Here is a 19,778-nt window from a genome sequence, read left to right as displayed (position 1 = left end):
GTACACAGATTATAATAAGCTATTGAAGGCCTATTCGCTATTGTTTTTTGTTGTTATTAGAATTATGATTGAGGATATATAATTTTTCAAATTTAAAAATATTTTAATATTTATAGGGTTATTGAAATAAGTATTTAAGTATATTAATAATGTACTAAATAAGTTGGAAAGTTAGTATATGATATCAAAAACTAAGAATAAAAACTGATTGAACCCTTACCAACTAATTTCCATTCTAAGAAAGACCATAATAGATTAAGCAGTATTATCAATAGATAGATTCTTATATATTTATATGTTTGAATTGTGTCCCCTAAATTCACTTTGTTTCCTACATAAAACCAGTTGGGAAGAAGAAAAAGCCACTGGGTAGAGCCTTCTAGAACCAAAGCCATCTACATTCGCATCCAAGCTTTGCCATTGGCTAGCTGTGAAACCAGACTATTATCTTAAGTTTGATAGTGTCGACCCAACTAGACTCTAATAAGGAATGAATTTGACAATACAAAGTATAGTAACTTACACATAGTATCTTTCCATAACTCAGAGTGTTGGCAATGCCTTTTGAAAAGAATATTATTGATGTAAATACAATAAATTTGAAAAAAAAAGAATCTTGTATTTTTTTTAAAAAAAAATCACTTGATATATTATATTCACTTAGGAAACATTACAATAAATAGGATAATGAACATGCCCACCACACAAAAGTCGGACCCTCTCCATCACCTCTTCTTATTCAACTGGCTGAGATCATTTTACTCTGCCTAAACAGAAACCATGTTTACCAAGGGAGAAACTCTTAAAATGCTGGTCTTTGGCAGCCTTCCCTCCTCCACAGTTGATGGAGAGTGGCAGCAACAGTGGAAACAGTAGCGGGTGGCTCTCTCAAGTGTTATAAACCTGGTGCAAATCCCAGGTAGCTGGACTCTTACCCCTATGTATCTCTTATGTATGTCTAGGGAGTCGGGATTCCTGAGCCCTTGTCAGTCTCCAATGTTATAGCTTCTGGCCTTGGTGTGACTGAGACCCTCTGCTTTAGAGCCCCTGAAACCTTTTCAGCAACTGTAGTCTGCATTTCTCTTCCTTGGTTCTCATGAGGCTTCTATTTCCCCATTAGCCTCAGCTTTCCACTCGTTCTCCCCTTCTCTCTGCCCCCACTGGTCTTTGCCCCCTGGCCACATCCTTGACTTTTCTCGCCGTCTCTGACTGCAGTAACCACCACAGCTCTGGCATCTCATAAGGCACCTACTGCCAGCTTTTGCTAGTGCTACCGCTGCAACAGCTGCCGCTGATCTAGAAGCTGTATGTCTGGAGGCTTTTCTCTTCTCATAGCTGTCATTGGAGCCAGCCTGCCTACAGCTTTTGCAACTCAGCATGCCAGCTCTCCCTCTGCTCTGCCTCTGTCACCCAGCCAACTGCTGTGCTGTTTCCACAGGTCGGAGTGCTGGCTAGACCCCTGTTGGCACTCTACCGTCTCTGCTGCCCTAACACTCCACTGCCTGCTCTTTCTTCTTCCTGCTAATAGCTAGGCACGCTCAACTAAAAGTAGGCAAGAGTAGACAACATAAGATAAATCTTATTTGTCCTAATATTGTAACACCAGAGGAGACAGGGCGAGAAGTTGTTTTCTGACCCACTTATAAAATAAACTAAACTAAGCACTTGGGATGCTGAGGCAGGTGGTTCTCTGGGAGTTCAAGGCCAACCTGGTGTTCAAGGCCAACCTGGTCTACAAGAGCTGGTTCCAGTAAAAAAATAAAAATAAAAAAAAAAGATGAACTAAACTATCCACTTAGCTAGTGAGAGACAGAATGTTTGCACCAATCACAGCAAATGTCTCAGGCAAATGAAAACTGTATTTTACACCTAGCTTTTTGTTGTTGTTTGGTTGGGTTTTGTGTGTGTGTGCGTGCTTGTTTTGTTTTGTTTTGTTTTGTTTTCACAGATCCCTGAGATCACTGTGCTAGGCTACCAGAGAAAGAGCTCACTTCCTGACTTAGATGAAAATGCTCATAATGTCATCTAAAGTCCTCTGAATCTTATGATATCAAAACCCTGTTTTCCCTAAAACAGCAATAGCCTTTTCTTTATATTTTCTAGCTTGCATGTGACATATCCAGAATTCTTTTGTTCATTGACAGGATAGTGTGTGGGCTTGCGAGATAATCCTACTAGACTGATTCAGGTATTTTTGTGTCCTTGTGACAGAATACCCAGCAAACAGTCTATGGGAGCAAAGATTTGCATTCAGGATTTGAGTGCTGCAATTATCAAAATGGAGAAAGTGTGCCATGGTGGCTGCATCCAGAGCCATGGGAGCTGGCATTGGTAACTGTCCACATCATGCTGGATTAGGAAACAGAGAGCAGAACTGGAACCGGGGTTCAGGCTAGAACTTATAAAGGCTTGTCCCGTGTAACCTGTTTCTACCGGCCAGACCCTGTTCCCAAAGGTTCCATAGCCTCCTGAAAGAGGCCAGCCTTGGCACAAATACTCTGTATAGAGTCTATGGGGGCAATTCAGATCCAAACTGTACCATAGCCCATACAACAGACTTCTGGATATTACTCTAATGTAGATGGGCAACTTTTAACATGTCTGTGTGTCACAAATGACTGTCTGCATGCGAAGAACCTACCTGTATCACAGATTTCTTCGACATAACCACTAAGCTGTATTCTAGGGGTTCTTGTGGGAACTTGCAAGGAGACATTTGACTGAGCTAGCCCAACTGCCTGAGCAGTAAAATCTACTTCTCAGGTTCCTTAGTCTCCAGTTTTAATGTGATCCTATAGTCTTTTCCGTGTACACTCAGACCTGTCTCCCAGTTCAGGTAGGCTTCCATATACATCCAGTTAACCAGCAGCTGCTTCTCCTGTTACATCTGCTTTTGTGTTATGTGTTGTTTCCCTTCTAGAAGTACATAAGTACATAATGGTCGCATTACAAACAATAGTTTCAAGTTAAAAGTGTATTAGAAAATGCAAGTTAGCACAATTTATATCACACTTCAAATCCAAGGATGATGTGTGCACTCCTCTGTTTCACTTTTAAGCATCCCACTTCATAGGAGTCAGTTCCATAGACCTCAAACACAAGGAATGGCTATTAGCCTAAAACCATTTCTAAACGGAGATTGAAGGCAGCATTATGCATTGTATGGCTTCTGTTACCCAGTGAGTCCAGAGAACAGTGTTCAGATGAGTTGAAGGGGATTTGTAAACTCAGGAAAGGAATGTGAAATTAGAAGAGATTTGGAGCAAAAAAGACCTGGGGATGACTCTAGTTCTGCCAACGCCTAGCTCTGTTTCTTGGGCTGTGTTATTTAACCTGTTTTTAGTGTGTTTTGGTCTGGGGTTTTTTGTTTCTTTGTTTTAGGGTTTCTGGTTTCACTTAGGTGGTTTTATGTTTGTTTGTTTTGTTTGTCATTGGTGGTGGTGGTGGTGGTGGTGGTAGGTTTTTTGTTTGTTTGTTTTGTTGTTGCTGTTTTGAGAAGGTGTCACATTTCCAGACTGTCCTCAAACTTATGACACATAGCGCTTCATGCCATTTGAACCTATGCTTTGCCTTTTCTTAGCACTGATATGAGTCTTAAATGATATAAAGAATGGAGGTCTATTAAGTGCTTAACTACTGGACAAGAGCCCTTCTTTTATAAATGCAGTTAGTTTTCAAGTGAAAAGATTCCCTCATAGTAAATATACTCAAATAAAAAATTTCGTATCTACCAAGTAGATAATGGCCATTACATGGGAATTTTTGACTGTAATAAGGGTGATTTAGATCAGAGGACATCACAGGGTGAACCTGGGATCACAGAAAGCTTGTGAAGTGTTCTGAGAGAAGTTCATGCTAAGTTACTGATGGTCTCTTTATCCTTCCTCCTAAAATATGGGATTTTTTTTTCCTTAGGGGGAATTTGTTGCCTGTCTTCTTTCCCTGTTACGACAAATGACAGATAGACATTATCAACAACTTCTGAATAGTTTCAATACTAAGGAAGAGCTGCGGGTAAGTGATGTTTAAATTATTTTTCTCCTTTGACTTTCTCGTGCCCTTCCTCCTGGCTGTGCAGAAGGGTTCTTTGGCAATTGGTTCTCCTCTTCCCATTAAGTTCTTGTTCTTCTCGGTTGTGCTAACAGATCTTCTTTCTATATCAGCTCTGGATTTCTTTTACTTAACAAAGTTATTAGCCATTAGTTTGGAGAAAGGCATCAGATTTTAATCACATCTCATCAAAGTATGTAAACTAGACACAGATTAATAGAACTAGTAAGGCAAAGTGAATAAATTCCACTGTAGTATGTGGAGAGGAAATGTTGTCATAGTAGAAGGAGATCTAATCAGATTGGCTGGCTTCCTCCTGTAAGAATCAGAAACTTCACCTGCAGCTTTCTGAGCAGAGAGACAGAGTCATTTAGGATTACGGGAACACATAGAGTCTGAGAACTTACCTTCTCAAGGTAAGAAAATCTGCATATCAAAAGGATGAGATGATAGTGGTGTAATTAACTCTCTACTTAAAACTGGCTGCTTAAGATAATTGAAAGTACATTTTACTTCAGAAGTTTGTGGTTTCATGTCTCCAGTTTTCCCAAAAGAAGGCTATGTTTTTCTTTATAGCCTGGGAGTCCAAAAATATAGAAGCACAAATTGAAAGGCATTCTTAGTTTAATCCAGGTATTATGTTTAATGTTCTAATATTCATTTTAACAGCAAAGCAAATGGAAATAATGAGTGAAATGTTTCATGTGGGTTTTACTTCAGTCATATGGCATCCTATTTCAAAGAACATATAGTTTCCTCTGCAAAATGACCTGGCCTTCAAACCAGGAGAATTATTTAAGGATATTAATTCTTCATCTGTTGTTCAGGAAATATAGACCGAGAACCTCCTACATAGGAAACCCTTGTCCTGGCCCTGGAGATGTGAAGAGGCACAAGTATCTTCTTGTTCTAGGGGACCATTGCTGTTTGTCATGAATACCCTGAGGGGTGAACACACAGGGCAAGCACACATAGTACTATATAACAAATAGGCTTGCTATCAACCCAGACGCAAGCCAACAAGAAAGTGTGCAAGAGAGGTGTTGAATAAGAATAGATTAATCAGGACTATGCTCCTGACTAAACTCCTACCTGGGCTGCAGATATAACTATTCCAACATGCAAATGGGGCCAGATCCATTCCCCAAGCTGTAAAATGGATGAACAAATGAACAAATCAGTGAAATGTCACTTCAGTGCCCTGACACAGCACATAGCTCACTACTGTATCCTTTTAACACTTATTGGAACCTAGGATGTTTTTGTTTGTTTGTTTATGTGACTTCTCTAGTCTCCAGCCACTGGGTTTTAAATTACTTGATATTTAAAGCTCTGGTTGGTTCATGGTTCTGAGGTCACGTCCCTAGGCATTCAACCAATATATGTTCACTTTTTGATGGAACATAAAGCCTCTAGAAACAGCGTCATAAAGCATAAAAATCTGAGAGTGGATATGGACTTTATTTTGAGGGCATGGATGGTTTTAAGGGAGAAATGTGATCACATTTGTCTGGATGCACAGCTGAAAATGGATTAGCCAAGGTCCAAATAGCAGACAGAAGCACGTAAAGCTTTCGTATAGTAATCTAAGCTAGCAATGACAGTGACATGTGTCAGAGTTAGTAGTAGCTGTCAACTTGAAGCAGCCCAGAGTCCCCTAGGAAAGGGAGTTTCAGTTGAAGAAGTGGCTGGATCATACTGGTTGTGGTCAATGTCTGTGAGGCAGTTCTAAGTAATTGATACAGAAGGACCCAGCCTGCTGTGAGTAGTGCTGTCCTCGGAGGTGGACCTGGGCTGCAGGAGAAAGAAGAGTGAATACACCAGAGGGGATAAGCCAGAAAGAGGTGTTCCTCTGTTGGTTCCCACTTCTACTTCCTCCCTTGACTTCCTGTCTCAGTTTCCCTCCGTGATAGGCTATAACATGTAAACTAAAATAAACCCTTTCCTCCCCAGATTGCTTCGGGGTGTGGTATTTATCACAGTAACAGAAGGTGGACTAGGATAGTCTAGACAGAGACAATCAGAGACTCAGGGTCCTAATAAACTTGGGAACTTGAATTGACAGGACTTGATAACCCTTAAAAAAAATAATCCCAGCACTCAGGAGGCAGAGACAGGCAGATCTCTGTGAGTTCGAGACCAGCCAGGGCTACAAGAGCTAGTTCCAGCACAGGCTCCAAAGCTACAGAGAAACCCTGTCTTGAAAAACAAAAACAAACAAAAAATTAAGATTTTTGCTCCAAATAGCTTATAAGACTGAAGTATTTTAGAATCCTTTTAGATTTGAATATTGTAATAAAGACCTACAGACCTCTAACAATAAACACTGTATGTGGACTTAAATATGAAGCAGGCACCGTTCATATAAGTGATTAACTCCTTCAACAGAGGAACCCATGAGGTAGGACCAGTTATTGTACTACAGATGTCAATTATTTGATTCAATAAACATTTGCTGAGTACATTGGCTAGACATTAGGGATATCAAAGATAGTCAAATCATCTTGTATTGGGAGTAGATAGATCACTGTTACACCCTCCCATAATCACTGCTGGGAGTGGTATATCAATGAACCAGATTCAACCTTGGGAAGTTTAGATGATCCTAGGGATTGGCAGATCTAGCTCATGGCCAAATGGAAGTAAGCTACTGCTTACTTATACAAATAAAGTTTTATTGAACACACATACACATTATTGTTACAAATAAATGTGCATACTTTGGCTTATCTTCAGAGCACATAAACCTTTAACTTTTTAGCCAATTAATGTGATTTCTATAAACAATAACAGCCAGCAGTTAGGGAATAACTCCCACTCTCCAACCGTGAGCCAAGCATGCGGCTGAGCCCTCTTGAGCCTTTGTGTTTCCTCCTCCACCTCTTTAAAGGTTGATTGATGCCATTATTCCCAGTTAATTGGGAAAGCTAGGAATCTTCTGGATGTCCTCATCTCCTTGCTCAGACAGCTATCTAAGCACAAAGTTTCCCTGAACTTCAGTAACCCAGTCTTTGCTCTCAAGTTCCCACAAATTTTATTTGTCACTTCTTGGAACATCCTAAAGCGTTTCTAGTCCCAGAGTGGCCATGTCTCAGGCCAAATGAGTAGGCAGAAGATTATTGGATATTTAGGTTTGAAATTCAACACAGTAGCTATGAGGCAGGTGTTACCATATTGTTATTTGTAACCAGTATGGTTACATATTACCATAGTGCTATTTGATGAAGAAGTAGACCAGTGTTGGATTGTATGCTAAAAGTCCCAAGTAACTACAGTTTCCAAAAGGAGTAAACAGAAATCAGCTTCCTGCCTTAGTTCAGATTCTGTTGCTGTAACAGAAAGCCTGAGACGGGATAACTGAGAAAGGAGTTTATTCTGGTTCATGGATCTGGAAGTCGTAACGCTGAGTCTTAGGCTGTACACACTTGAAATCAACAATAACAAATGATGTGATGGATTTTCGTGGAAATTTTTGTCCTTCTTCATTCCTGCTGTCCCTTCCTTTCCCTTTTTTCTTGCCAGTTATGCCTTAGCTTTTCCCAAATGGTTCTCCAAATGAAACTGAATTTCACAAGTACACAGTTCTCAAGGAACAACTGAGACTAATGGTTTTTAAATACACTTGTGCTTGAAGAAGCTGGGCGCCTGTAGGGTTGTTGTTGAAGTGACTCCTAGCTTTTGAACAGGTGCCATTTCTTCTTGGTCCTCGGGTCCTTGTGTGTGAGCGGCGTGAGTCACCGTGTCAGAGCACAAGTGTGTGGGAGGGAGCAAAAACCTGAGGGCCGGTAGCTTCTACTGTTTCATTTTTTTTTTCAATAGAATGTGACATGTTTTAAAAACGAACAAAAGCAGTCCCTGGGTAGTGATTAAGTCCTTTTTTCTCTTTCTGCAGTCGGTTTCATTATCCACCCACTTTGTACCGGGGCCTAAGGTCCTGTCCATATCTGGTGTTTCATATATAGCACCCAAACTCCTGCTCTTTGTTGATCATGACCTTTCATAATGAACCACAGGGATCTTGATATAGGCGTGAAATTAAACATATTCTGGAACTATCCATTCTCTACATATTAGCTATTAAAATAATTCACATCTAATCTCTAACCCAATCTATATGGTTTCTTGTGGCAGGAGTTTGTCATGTGGCCAAGGCTGGCCCAGAACTTGCTACTTAGCTCAGCTTGACCTAGAACTTGATGGGTATCCCAGGCTGTTATTAATCTCGTGGTCCTCTTTCCAAAGCCCCCTAAGTACTGAGACTATAGATGACTATACCACCACAACTGCCCTTAATTCAAGCTTAAACATCTTACCAATTTCTATTACTTGACTGGACCAAGTCCAGTATCTTTATCACAGGGTCACTGTCTTCTGTCCACCTTCCAACCTTATCTCCCACCCATGTCTGGATACTGTCTATTCCAGACATTTTCATTGCCTATTCTTAGCAGATCATGTATGTCGTTTGTAATTCCTCCATGACATTTGGTTTTGTTAATTCCTTTCTATCCAACATGCCTACTCTGTGGTTCAGTCTTCACAGGAGACATCCACCTGCTCTAATGGGCTGCTCGCTATTTCTGTATTTTCAGAGTCTGTTGCCGCTTGAGTTGTAGCCATGCCGTTGGGTCCTAAACCTGGAACATAATCCTGTGCTTAGTGAATGAGTGTTCTTTCCCAGTCTCTGCCTGCATTAGCGAGCCATCTTCTCCCATATGATTATTGGGACTTCTCTTTGTTTGTGTATATTGATTACAGGGCAATGCTTCTGCTACTCTCAAAGATTGAAGACGATTTGGGAGATAATTCAAGATTCCATTTTGAGAGTGCAAATTTCAACATGATAAATGTTACTAATGCCCCTTAATTGAGTTCAAAGCTGGTATCGGGGCTGTTATGTGTTTGAACGTTGTATCGAATTTGTGTAGTAGCACTGACTGCATATGGCCTACGTGACAGAAATACGTTCTTCGCGGGCTGTGCCATCTCCATTGTTCTGTCCTCTACCTTACCTGCAATGCTTTGTGCTCTGTTTGCGCTCATGATCTTAAGGTTCCTTTTTCAGTCTGACTTCATGAGACGGTTTCTATTTTGAGCCATCCTAATACAGTATCATCTTTTGTTGTGGGATTCTGATCCCTATAGCCAATGGCTTTGGGGGATTACACGTGTGACATCTCATAACAATCTTGCAACACACAAAGCACCTTGTATATGATGTAGAAAAGTTTTCTAAACCACAAATTTAATTCTCTACTCCCTGCATAGAGCTTGTCAACACTTCCATTTTCCCTTTAGAATAAATTTGAGACTCCTTATCATGGGAAAGGCAGGAGAGTAGTTTCTCTTCTTGTCTTTAAATCCCTATTTACTTAACTTTTATATATATATTCTCTATCCTAATTTGTGTTTCTTTAATTATCCCTATTTCTCCTTTATACCCATATTTTGCCCCTACCCCTTATAGTCCCAATACCCCAAGTTGCTTCTGGCATATGTTCCCTTGGTGTGACATACCTGGCCCTCCATGTTCTCCTAGTTCATAGAACATGCATGCATCCACATGGTTGTTAGGTTAACATGTATCTATACCATGATCCATGAGTTCCATGAAGAAAGAGAAAGTGTGGCCATTTGCACACATTAGTAATAAACTCAGAGTCCCACGTTATACGTCATTGTCACATTAAGTCAGAAATCAATAAAGCACTTCCCCTTGGTGTAATCTAGCCAAGGTCAAACCCGGATTTGAACTCTTTATCTTACTACCCCTGTGTCTTCTTGCAGTCCCTGTCTGTCTGTTGTTTGAGTCTGAATCCGTGCCTGCCTACAGTGGGTATCTTGAAGTCTGTCCCTGTGTCTGTGTCTATCCTAACAGAGGACTTTGCTGTCTTTTATTGGACAGCGCAGAAAGTATCACATGAAGAAGAAATGGGGGATACTTTACAGAAATCTTTAACAGAATTTTACAAGAGATTAAGTCACTAACTCCAACTGACCATATTACAATAAAACTATCAAAAATATTCATGTGTCACATCCAGCATTTATGATGGATATATGTTTTTAGAAGGTCTCTTTCATCCTATTTGCTGTTTTCAGCAAATGATGACCATAACATACATGCATACATACATACATATATACACACATACATATATATACACACACACACACACATCACTCAGGTGTCAGAGGCATAGAAGAGCACATAATTTAAGATTATAGCTGTGCACTATCTTAGGTTGTAATAGTTGACTACATGCTAAATCCAAGGCAAGTAAAGTTATAGTTTCATTGTTCTCTTAAGGGCAGGTTGAAAAAGTAGCCGAGTACACAATAGGCTAGAAACTTAAGTGACCTCAAGGTGTCTTATTTTCTTGTCTGTGAGGTCCAGCAAAAGGCCCAGCCTCTTAAAATGTAAGAGGTGTTTTACAAGGCATTGCCACAAAAAAAATGTTGCGCTTCAGTACCATTCTATGGTAATTCCCAGGCATGCTTTTTTTAATCCTTGCGTTTCAATATGTGTCTTAACTGGCAGGGGATAGTGGCATCTAACAGAGCAATGCCAGACAGTAAAGCATCCAATACTTATAAGAGAGCAAATGGAAGGAATTTCTCAGATCATAGTAACCTTTCTTGCCTTTCTTTTTATTTGAACATGGGCCTTTTCTTGCTTTGTTTTGTTTTGTTTTTAAAGAGTTTTCTTAAAGACTCTCTTGCTGAACCACTTGTGCTACAGAAAAAAAAATAATTTATTATAACAGCACTTCCCATTTCTTCTCTGTTTTGAATGCTGATCTGAAGAGTGACAACGGTATACTTACCATGCTGTGTGTGTCACATAACCACAGACACACAGAAAGACGTCTGCCAGGCTGCCACTTTTTAAATGGTTCCATGTGGAACCCTGGCATCTAGTGTTACCCAGATAAGCATTATTGGACATAGAAATGTTCTTTTTAATAGTATCAAATGAATCCATAAGTTATGTGCGCAGAACACTGGTGTCTGCCTCTACCAAAGCACACATGTAGAGAAAGGGCTGGAGCGGAGAAGTAGAGGACAGACTAGGAACCACCAGTGTCCTAGGCGCAGGCAGGAATGCCGGCTCGTGGGTCCTGCACTTTAGAATACGGAAGCTGAATAAGAACTCGAACCTCTCACAATGCGGTAGGCAAATACCGGCTGAAATACACTGTGTCTCAGTACCGTGGTGGAATGTGCTCCATTTAACAGCCCATGCTCACAGGAAACGTAAGACTACAGTTTAAAAAGAAGAAACAAAAATAGCAGGGTACTATATGTATAGGTAGACAGGTGTATTGATGTTTTTCAAACCCCAAGCCCTCAGGTTTCCCAGGTGTGAGAACTCAAATGCTCGAAGATAAGTTTCCAAGGTCATTGAGCTGTTGATGTAACTGCTGAGCCCGCATTAAAATCTTTACTTTCCACATGCTGCATACCGTATACCAACTATGTGTGCTGATGCCAAAGAAAGAAATTCTCGTCAAACTGTTTGTGAGCTTGATTGAAGCTGTTAGAATGTGTAAAAAGAAACACACATAAACACATACACACAGATACACATACACACACACGAACACACACACTGGAAAGCTACCGTGTGCTTCTTGGTTTTTTAACAGTCTTCTGTTGTTTTTGAGTGACAGCCATACTGTTGTTCAGGCAGCTTACATGTTTCACGTGAAGTCTTGTTAGATCTGTAAATACAAATCTTGTGTTTGGAGTTGCCTTTCTTTCTGAACGCCACACCTTTGCCTTCTATCAGGTTGTTAGAGAAATGTATTTTCCTTGAATCACTTAAGGTCACACAGAATAAACATTTAAGGTTGATAGTTGATACATTTAAGCTAGACTTGGTTGGGAGGGTCCCCTGTAGCTAGCCCCAGTTCTTTCATGACACGTTGTCTGTCCCCTCCTGTCCTTTCAGTGTCGTGTGCTGTATTACTCAGGGTCCTGTCTTTTGTATTGCTTAAAGGAGTGCTAATTCCATGTCTGGTGATTGGTATTTCCAAGCCTTGACAACAGATGCTTGTCAAAAGTTGAAGTGTTCCGATAAAAACACGAGAACTCTACAAGGCAAAGCATTTGCTTATTAACTGGACTTAACTATTCCAAAGTGCATATGTGCTACAGATAGCATTGCATGGCAAATGTCATTCTGTCCTATTCAAACAAAAAAAAAATCTTTAAAGTTTCAAAGGTTTTATTTTTAATTTTGTGAGGGGGGCACGCACGCGCATGCATGCACATGAGTGCGGTTACCCACAAAGACCAGAAGAGGCTATCGGATCCCCTGAAGTTGGGGTTACAGGCAACTGTGAGCCACACGATGTGTGTGCTGGGACTGAGCTCAAGACCTCAAGAGCAGTAATTAATTGCCAAGTCATTTCTCCAGCCCTACACAAAAAAAACTTTTAAGTTAAAATAAATAAAAGAGAGGGAAAAATGGAAAAAAAGAGAACCTTCCTAGATTGTCAGATACTCTACACTGCTGCACTTTGGTCTGGTGTCTCCATAGGGAGTGTCTTGTTGCTTTCAGAGCCCGGTAAACACCTGTCACTGACCCACCCAGCACACAGTATCACTGGCATTCCTTGTGATGCATGAAGGAGGCTTACACAGACTCCCTAAGCCCACACCCATTCTTTTAATCTTGCACCTCTCAATAGTACCTTCTAAAAGACACAGCTTTTTACATAAGATCCTTCTATGAAAATAACCTTCCAAATTTCAATGACCGTTTAGCTGAGCTAAGACAATTTATTATGCCCCTGGGTTGAGAAGCTCTAATATCTGGGACACTGTGCTGGAAGAAAGAGGAAGGGTTTGTCTGCTTGTCTTCTGGAACAAGTTTTCCACTTTGTTTCCTGGACCTGCGTTTGTAGAGCTTGTGAAGGTTTCTGATAAAAGACTTCCCCTGTTCCTGGGAATGAGAAGGATGAGGGGCAGTTAGGACGGGCAGTGGGGTGGGATGGGGCTTTCTGCTGCAGGGGCCCCTGGTGCCCTTCTCTGAAGATGCTTTGAGAATGGCTACTATGGTGCTCTCTGGGTGCATGTTGACAATTATGATAAATAAATAAAACCGCCGCTTCCTTCTCTATCCCAGGATTTCCTACTGCAGATATTTACCGTGTTCAGAATATTGATACGCCCAGAGATGTTTCCCAAGGACTGGACCGTCATGCGCCTGGTAGCTAACAAGTAAGACTTTTTGGTTAACAATTGCATCTCAGTTTGCAAGGGAAAAGGATGATCTAGAATGTTGTTTGTTGTTTCAATATAAGTTGAAACCTCTATGTTCTAAGTTTCATTTTCTTTATCTCCAGATCAACTTTTCAGTATTTTTAAACAGTATTACTAATTATCTTGAATTGTTATTTATTATGACTCTATTAATGTCTTTTAATAATCAAATAATATAGCTGGGTGTGTTATCACACATATTTAATCCCAGTACCTGGGAGGTAGAGGTAGTCAGATGTCTGTGCATTTGAGGTCAGCCTGGTCTGTAGAGCAAGTTCCAGGACAGCCAGGGCTATTACACAGAGAAACCTTGTCTCAAAAAAACAAGAGAGACAGAGAGAGAGAGAATAAAACAATATAACAGTGTGGCATCTCACACCTGCAACCCCAGTGTTTGAGAGGGACAAGACAGGAGATTTGGACACAAACTGAAGATGTTATTCTGTTCCTAGAAAGTTCAAGGCCATGGACTTCTCTGCCCTCTCAGCTTCCCATCTTCCTTAGTCCTGGAAGAAAATGAAGGTGAACTTTAGGGCAGGGTCTTCATCTTCACTTTCAAAATTGTTATTTAGCTTATTTTGTTAACCTTCTTTTCCATCTGCCACTCTCTAAATGCCTGCCCCCACATGCTTAGGGTGGAGGTGAGACTCCCTGCACGTCTAACCCTAGACCAAGGTCACCATCTGTCCCCCCAGACATCATACCCCCCAGGTATGATGGTGGCGAGAGCTCCAGGAACACAGGATTCGGATTTGATTAGCTATGCTTAGTATGGCTTCTGCTTCAGGGTGCATTTATAGACTCGGAGGTGTTAAAATGATGTGTTGGAAAGTTGTGAAGTAACAAATAGTATCATGTGGCATATTATATTTTACATAAGCACTGAGCAGCTTTTCCACTTTGGAGACTAATTGAGACGAGTGAAATCACTCTCCTCAGAGCTCAGCATATGTATTTTGCTATCTGTGAAGGAATCAAGTGTCTGCTTCTCTGGATGGCAGGATGCTTCTGGTTTTGGTTGGGGCTGTTGCTGCTGTGTTTGCCCTAAATTACCAAAGATTCGAGATGCCTGGAAAGGCGGTGAACTGATCTGGGGAGCCAGACAGGAAGGAGTCCAGGCTGCCCACAGCAGCAGTCACGAGATCCCAGCCTCTGGTCATTCTGCTCACCCTATGTGCAGAGTGACATTTGGCTTCAATTAAAAGTTTCAGTGGGAGACCATCAAGCTGAAAATAAATATAAGGTTTTATTCCTTAGGTATGCAGGTTTTGTGCTTGAGGCTCTGGGAAACCACGACAACAGTATGGCTTTTTGATATTAAATCCTGTCTCTCTCCATCCTACCTCTAGACCCCTACTGCATTCAGAGACTTTCATGACCACATTAGTGGGTATCAGACTAAGAAGTACATATTCTACTTTTCTGTAAACACAATATTCAAGATTTTCATGAACAGTTGAACCAAGTAAGAACAATTTTGGTTAGAGATGAGACATGTATAATATGTTTAAAATAAAAATTTCTCCCATAGTAAACCCAAGCCCTTGCTAAACACAGTGATGTCATCTTGTCCCTCAGGCTAGTGCTGGTAGCAGTCTGGACCTGCTTTTCAATGCAATGGCTGATGGCTTTATACCTGGCCTCGCTAATGGACAGGACTCTAAGTGGGAACAGACTGCTTCCACAAGCTTGATCCTGTCTCCTCCCCTCCTCTGTGCAAATCTCAGTCTCAGTAGCCACTTCCTATTCAAGCTAGGAAACCATATGCAATGTGCCTTGCTTTATAAATATAATTCAATCCATAAATTTGCCCTGGATTGTTTTTATTTAATCTTAACCTAAATAACTTTGGTAGGAAAGTGTATTTCCAAGCTGGGCCTGGTGCTGAGAGCATCTTATCCTAGTAATCAGGGAGCTAAAGGTAAGAAGAGATTTTGAGTTTGAGGTCAGCCTAGGCTACACAACAGAACTCTGCTGGGAGGGAGGGATGGAAGGAAGGAAACCAGGAAGGACAGTTTCTGAAAGAAATCAACGTAGTTTAAAATATTTTAAAGTGTGTGTACTAAAGAAAGTGTCGCACTTTGCTAATTGCTATATTGGCTCCTGAGATTACCTGTGTCTTCCAAGTTCACCACCAATCTTCCGTGCCGCTAACTTTCTTAGACAGACATTTGATCAAGGCCTCTCAAAGGGTCGTTTTAACCCATAACTCCCACTCTCATTAGCGCTAGTTAAGAAGTCACCATTGCCCTATCCTTGAACACAACCAAAAAGCCTATCCCTCAAAAGTCATAGTCTTTTATGTATTCATCATTCCTGTTTTCGAGTGGACCAAATACTTCTAACTTTCACCCTTAGCTGTGTGGTCTTGGTCCCATCACTCTCCTGCTTCATACGGCATCCTCCAGAAGCTGGGTCCAGATGCCAGCTGCCTTGTACGGGTTCTGTTTATCTGCACCTGTCTGGTCATTTTGAAACCCAGCAGATACCTCAGGTCTCACCTCCACTAGGACGGGAAATTCTCCCTCTATCTTGTGCAGCGACCGTGTGCTATGTCCCTGGCGCATGTTCCTGATGAGGATAACCACTCCTCCAGCCGAGAAAAGAAGAGACATAAGGACAATGAGAACTAAGAACCAAAAATACAGGACGCATTAAGAGAAGTTCCTCTCCACCTCCTTCCCATGCACATGGTGAAGTGAAGTGCAAAAATAAAGCCCCACAGCTTTAGGTGTTGTTTCTAGGAGATAGTCTTATTCTACACTTGCCCGTTGAGGGAAGCTGGCTCTTCAGTTGAAGTCTCAGGTCCTTGCTTTGTGTATCTTGTGTGTACGTTGGCTTCAGGCACATACAACATACAATAAACAATTAAATTTCAGATGGATGATACAGATACAAATTCTCTCCTCTCTCTTCTCTCTCTCTCTCTCTCTCTCTCTCTCTCTCTCTCTCTCTCTCTCGTGTGTGTGTGTGTGTGTGTGTGTGTGTGTGTGTGTACCCAAGGATAATCTTGAAGGGACCTTTGTTGTGCACTGAACTAAGAAGAGACTTTAATGAAAGACTGAAACTTGAGCTAGAGCTAATATAAGTGATAATTAATGTGCAAGCAACAAAGCAAAGTTATTGCTGCCAGTAGTGATAACATGTGCAAAAGGCCTTGTGATCAGTGGGAACGGGGCCCTGTCAAGGAGAAGCAAGGGGCTGGTTAGTTAAAAGGGGAACACAGGGCCCAAATGTTTTAAAACGCACACTAGTCTAGCATGTGGATGTACTAACGGGAATGTCCTCAGTAAATACATAAATGTGCATGATATTAAAATGGCTAATTAAAGTAACAGTGTTCATGGGTCAATATCAAGTGGACTTGATATTGGATGTATTATTTCTGGGTTTTGATAAGAGAGACAGAAGAGAAGGATCCTCCTTTGGGTGGCTTGGACAAGTAGGCAGCCATGCAGGTAGTATAAAGATTGAAGACAAGAATGATGAGGCCTTGAAGTGACCGCTTGTGAGCGGAGAGAGGACAGACGATACATGGCGCTCTAAGGTTTGGGGCCTGAGCAAAAGGAGCAGTTGTGGTACCAATCAGTTAAGTGGGAAATATGGACAGGAGGCGTTCATGGAGCGAGAGGAGGGAAGAAATTGGTGACAAATGTAAGTTTAAGGTACTGTTAGTGTCCAAGTTGATGCTTGTCATTCTAGTACTCGGGATGCTGAGACAGGAGTATAGCCTCAAGTACAAGAAAAGCCTGCCTGAACTACATGGTGAATTCCAGGGAAACCCTGTCTCAGAAAACAAGCAAGATGCTGTTTAACATCCAAGAGGAGGTGAAAACGAGGAAACTGTTGGACCACAGGGAAGAAGCTGGGGCTAGAGCTGTCCCTCTATGATAGTAAAGTCATGGCTAGGAGCTGAGGCTGGGAAAGGAAGGAAAGCTCCCGGGAAGAAAATGTATGCTCTCAAAAACACAAACAGCCTTAGGACTGAGGCTGGGGATGCCGTCATTCAGAGGTCAGGCAGTGAGCCAATGCAGAGAAGCTGCTCGGGCAAGATGACAGCCAGGGCCTGACACCCTGGGAAGGAAATACTTCAAGGAAGAGTAGCTGGAACTATGGACCAGCAATTAACTCTGGGAGCTGGTACCACTGTCAGTACCCGTGACCTTGAGTGCTGTCTCCCTGGAGTGGTGGATATAGAAGTCTGATGAGGGTGAATTCAAGAGCAGAGCCTGGGGAAGGAATAGACAACAGTAATTACAGGCAGATCTTTTGAAGAGTTTTGCTATAAACAGGAATCAAAATAATACTGCTATCTGTGGAAGGAGTTAAGAGGGTGAAGATCTGTTTTAAAATTCAGAATAGTCAAGCATGTGGTTGACTAATAGGAATGCCCATACTAAATCCATAAATGTTGATGCTATTAAGGAAAATGACTAATTAAAGGCAACGTATTCATGGGCCTGAAAGTGGATGTGTATGATACTGGATGCATTATTGCTGGATTTACTAGTCCCAACCCCTTCTTCCTTTTCTATAACAACCTTACACCTGAAGATCAGTTCATCATGAAAGTGTACTGCTGAGGTCAGGCACACTGCTTTGTATGAAGTCTTCCCTAAGATGAAGGAAGCTAGCCACACTTGGAAGAGTGCTGACTGAATCCAGGTAGAGCAATGGCAGCTTTTTGTAGTCATAGGAAGGAGGAAGGCAGGGTTAGGTGGTGCCCCGGAAAGTTTGGGGTGTCTGTTGAGCATCCATTCACACAATTAGAATGGCCCTAGTGTTGCTCTGGTTTATTAAGTGTGGTTATCCTTAAAGTCCAGTTGGTGAGAGAGGGGACTAATGCCCTGATTTTCGCCAAAACTCTGTTACTGTGATGTGTGCCAGATTTAAAATGGTATTGCAACTATGTGTGCAAGGCCTGCTCGCACACTGCATGTCCTGGTGAGGAGTGGGCAGGGAAACCAGGTACCTGAAGGAAATCATCTGTTAAAGTTTTGGCCAAGTAGGTTAAAATAAAGATGACCCCAAGACTGAGTAGGTTAAACTAGAGATAACCCCAAGACTGAGTAGGTTAAACTAGAGATGACCTTAAGACTGAGTAGGTTAAACTAGAGATGACCTTAAGACTGAGTAGGTTAAACTAGAGATGACCTTAAGACTGAGTAGGTTAAACTAGAGATGACCCTGAGACTGAGTAGGTTAAACTAGAGATAACCCCAAGACTGAGTAGGTTAAACTAGAGATGACCCTAAGACTGAGTAGGTTAAAATAGAGATAACCTTAAGACTGAGTAGGTTAAAATAGAGATGACCCTAAGACTGAGTAGGTTAAAATAGAGATAACCTTAAGACTGAGTAGGTTAAAATAGAGATGACCATGAGACTGATGCTGTAGTTCCTTGAGGGAAGAGATCAAGGACGCTTCTTGCTTCTCTTTGTCTCTCCCACTCAGCACACTACATTGGTGAAGGAAGGTCACTCCTTTCCCTGATTTTCTGATAAGGTTGTGATCCCTCCATCTGTGCTAGCTCTGCTGAATAATCTCAGCTGATCTATAATTACTACACAGCACAGTTCAAACACAGTGGTAAGGCTACGGTCATTCATGTTAGGCTAGATCCAGGGCAGATAGGACCAAAGTCCCTACTGTTTTTGAACTCTAACTTCTGACCCTGTCTTCTGTCTGTAACACCAATCCGTCCTGCAAGAGAGGACAGTCATCATGAGCCAGAATCTCCTGTCGGCCACAGTACATTGTCCTTGCGGTGAGCCTTCTGCATGCTGGAGTTTCAGAACTCCCAGCTTAGATCATCTCATTTTAATTCCCCTGATAACTCTTCATGATTCTCATCCGCCCTAAGCATCTTCCTGTTAATGTATTCTGCCCCCAGTTAATGCTTCAAATTAGAGGTAAGTTGGATCCCAGATTTATTGAATGTATAAGCATCAACATTAACTGGGCATGGTGGTGCATACCTTTAATTCCAGTGCTCGGGAGACAGAGGTATTCAGATCTCTGAGTTCAAAGCAATTCATAGTGAATTCCAGGCCAGCCAGGACTACTTAGTGGGACCTGCTTCAAAAAGGTTTGGGTGTGGGGGGAGCAGCATTGTTGATAGTCAAGTTTCTCTACACTGTAGATTCTATAGGGCCTTTCTCTTAGTCTGTGTGTGATTACTGAACATGGGCTTATGCTTCATCAGATCCTAGTCTTAGTCACTTTTGAAAGAACAAATTCCAAGAGATAAGTTTTCTATGGAGTAAGAAAGCAAGAAACTAGGGAAGAGAGTTTATTGAAGATAATTCTTAATCACAGAATGAGGGAACAGCTGGAACACCCAAAGCAATAAATATTATTCCCTGTGCCCCAGTTCCTCTTCCTTGATTAGATCTCATCATTTTATGCCCATGGAGATTGGCATTGTCAGAGCAATCCTTGTGCCCACATCGTCTGTG

At 41.5% G+C, this 19,778-nt stretch overlaps 1 protein-coding gene across 2 annotated transcripts in view; it reads left to right on the top strand.

The window, feature by feature from the left end:
- The window catches only part of Dock4 (dedicator of cytokinesis 4), a 412,188-nt gene that overhangs the window by 310,247 nt on the left and 82,163 nt on the right, over positions 1 to 19,778 (top strand). For both annotated transcript variants that reach the window (XM_038335987.1, XM_038335988.1), the window contains exons 26-27: positions 3,916 to 4,014; positions 13,184 to 13,278. In XM_038335987.1, coding sequence (XP_038191915.1) covers positions 3,916 to 4,014; positions 13,184 to 13,278 — 194 coding nt within the window. The remainder of the gene's footprint in view (positions 1 to 3,915; positions 4,015 to 13,183; positions 13,279 to 19,778) is intronic.

This window comes from Arvicola amphibius, chromosome 7, assembly GCF_903992535.2.
Source record: "Arvicola amphibius chromosome 7, mArvAmp1.2, whole genome shotgun sequence".
NCBI classification, from domain to species: domain Eukaryota; kingdom Metazoa; phylum Chordata; class Mammalia; order Rodentia; family Cricetidae; genus Arvicola; species Arvicola amphibius.
Note: the sequence above shows the minus strand (reverse complement) of the source record. Positions and strands in the feature narration are given on the sequence as shown.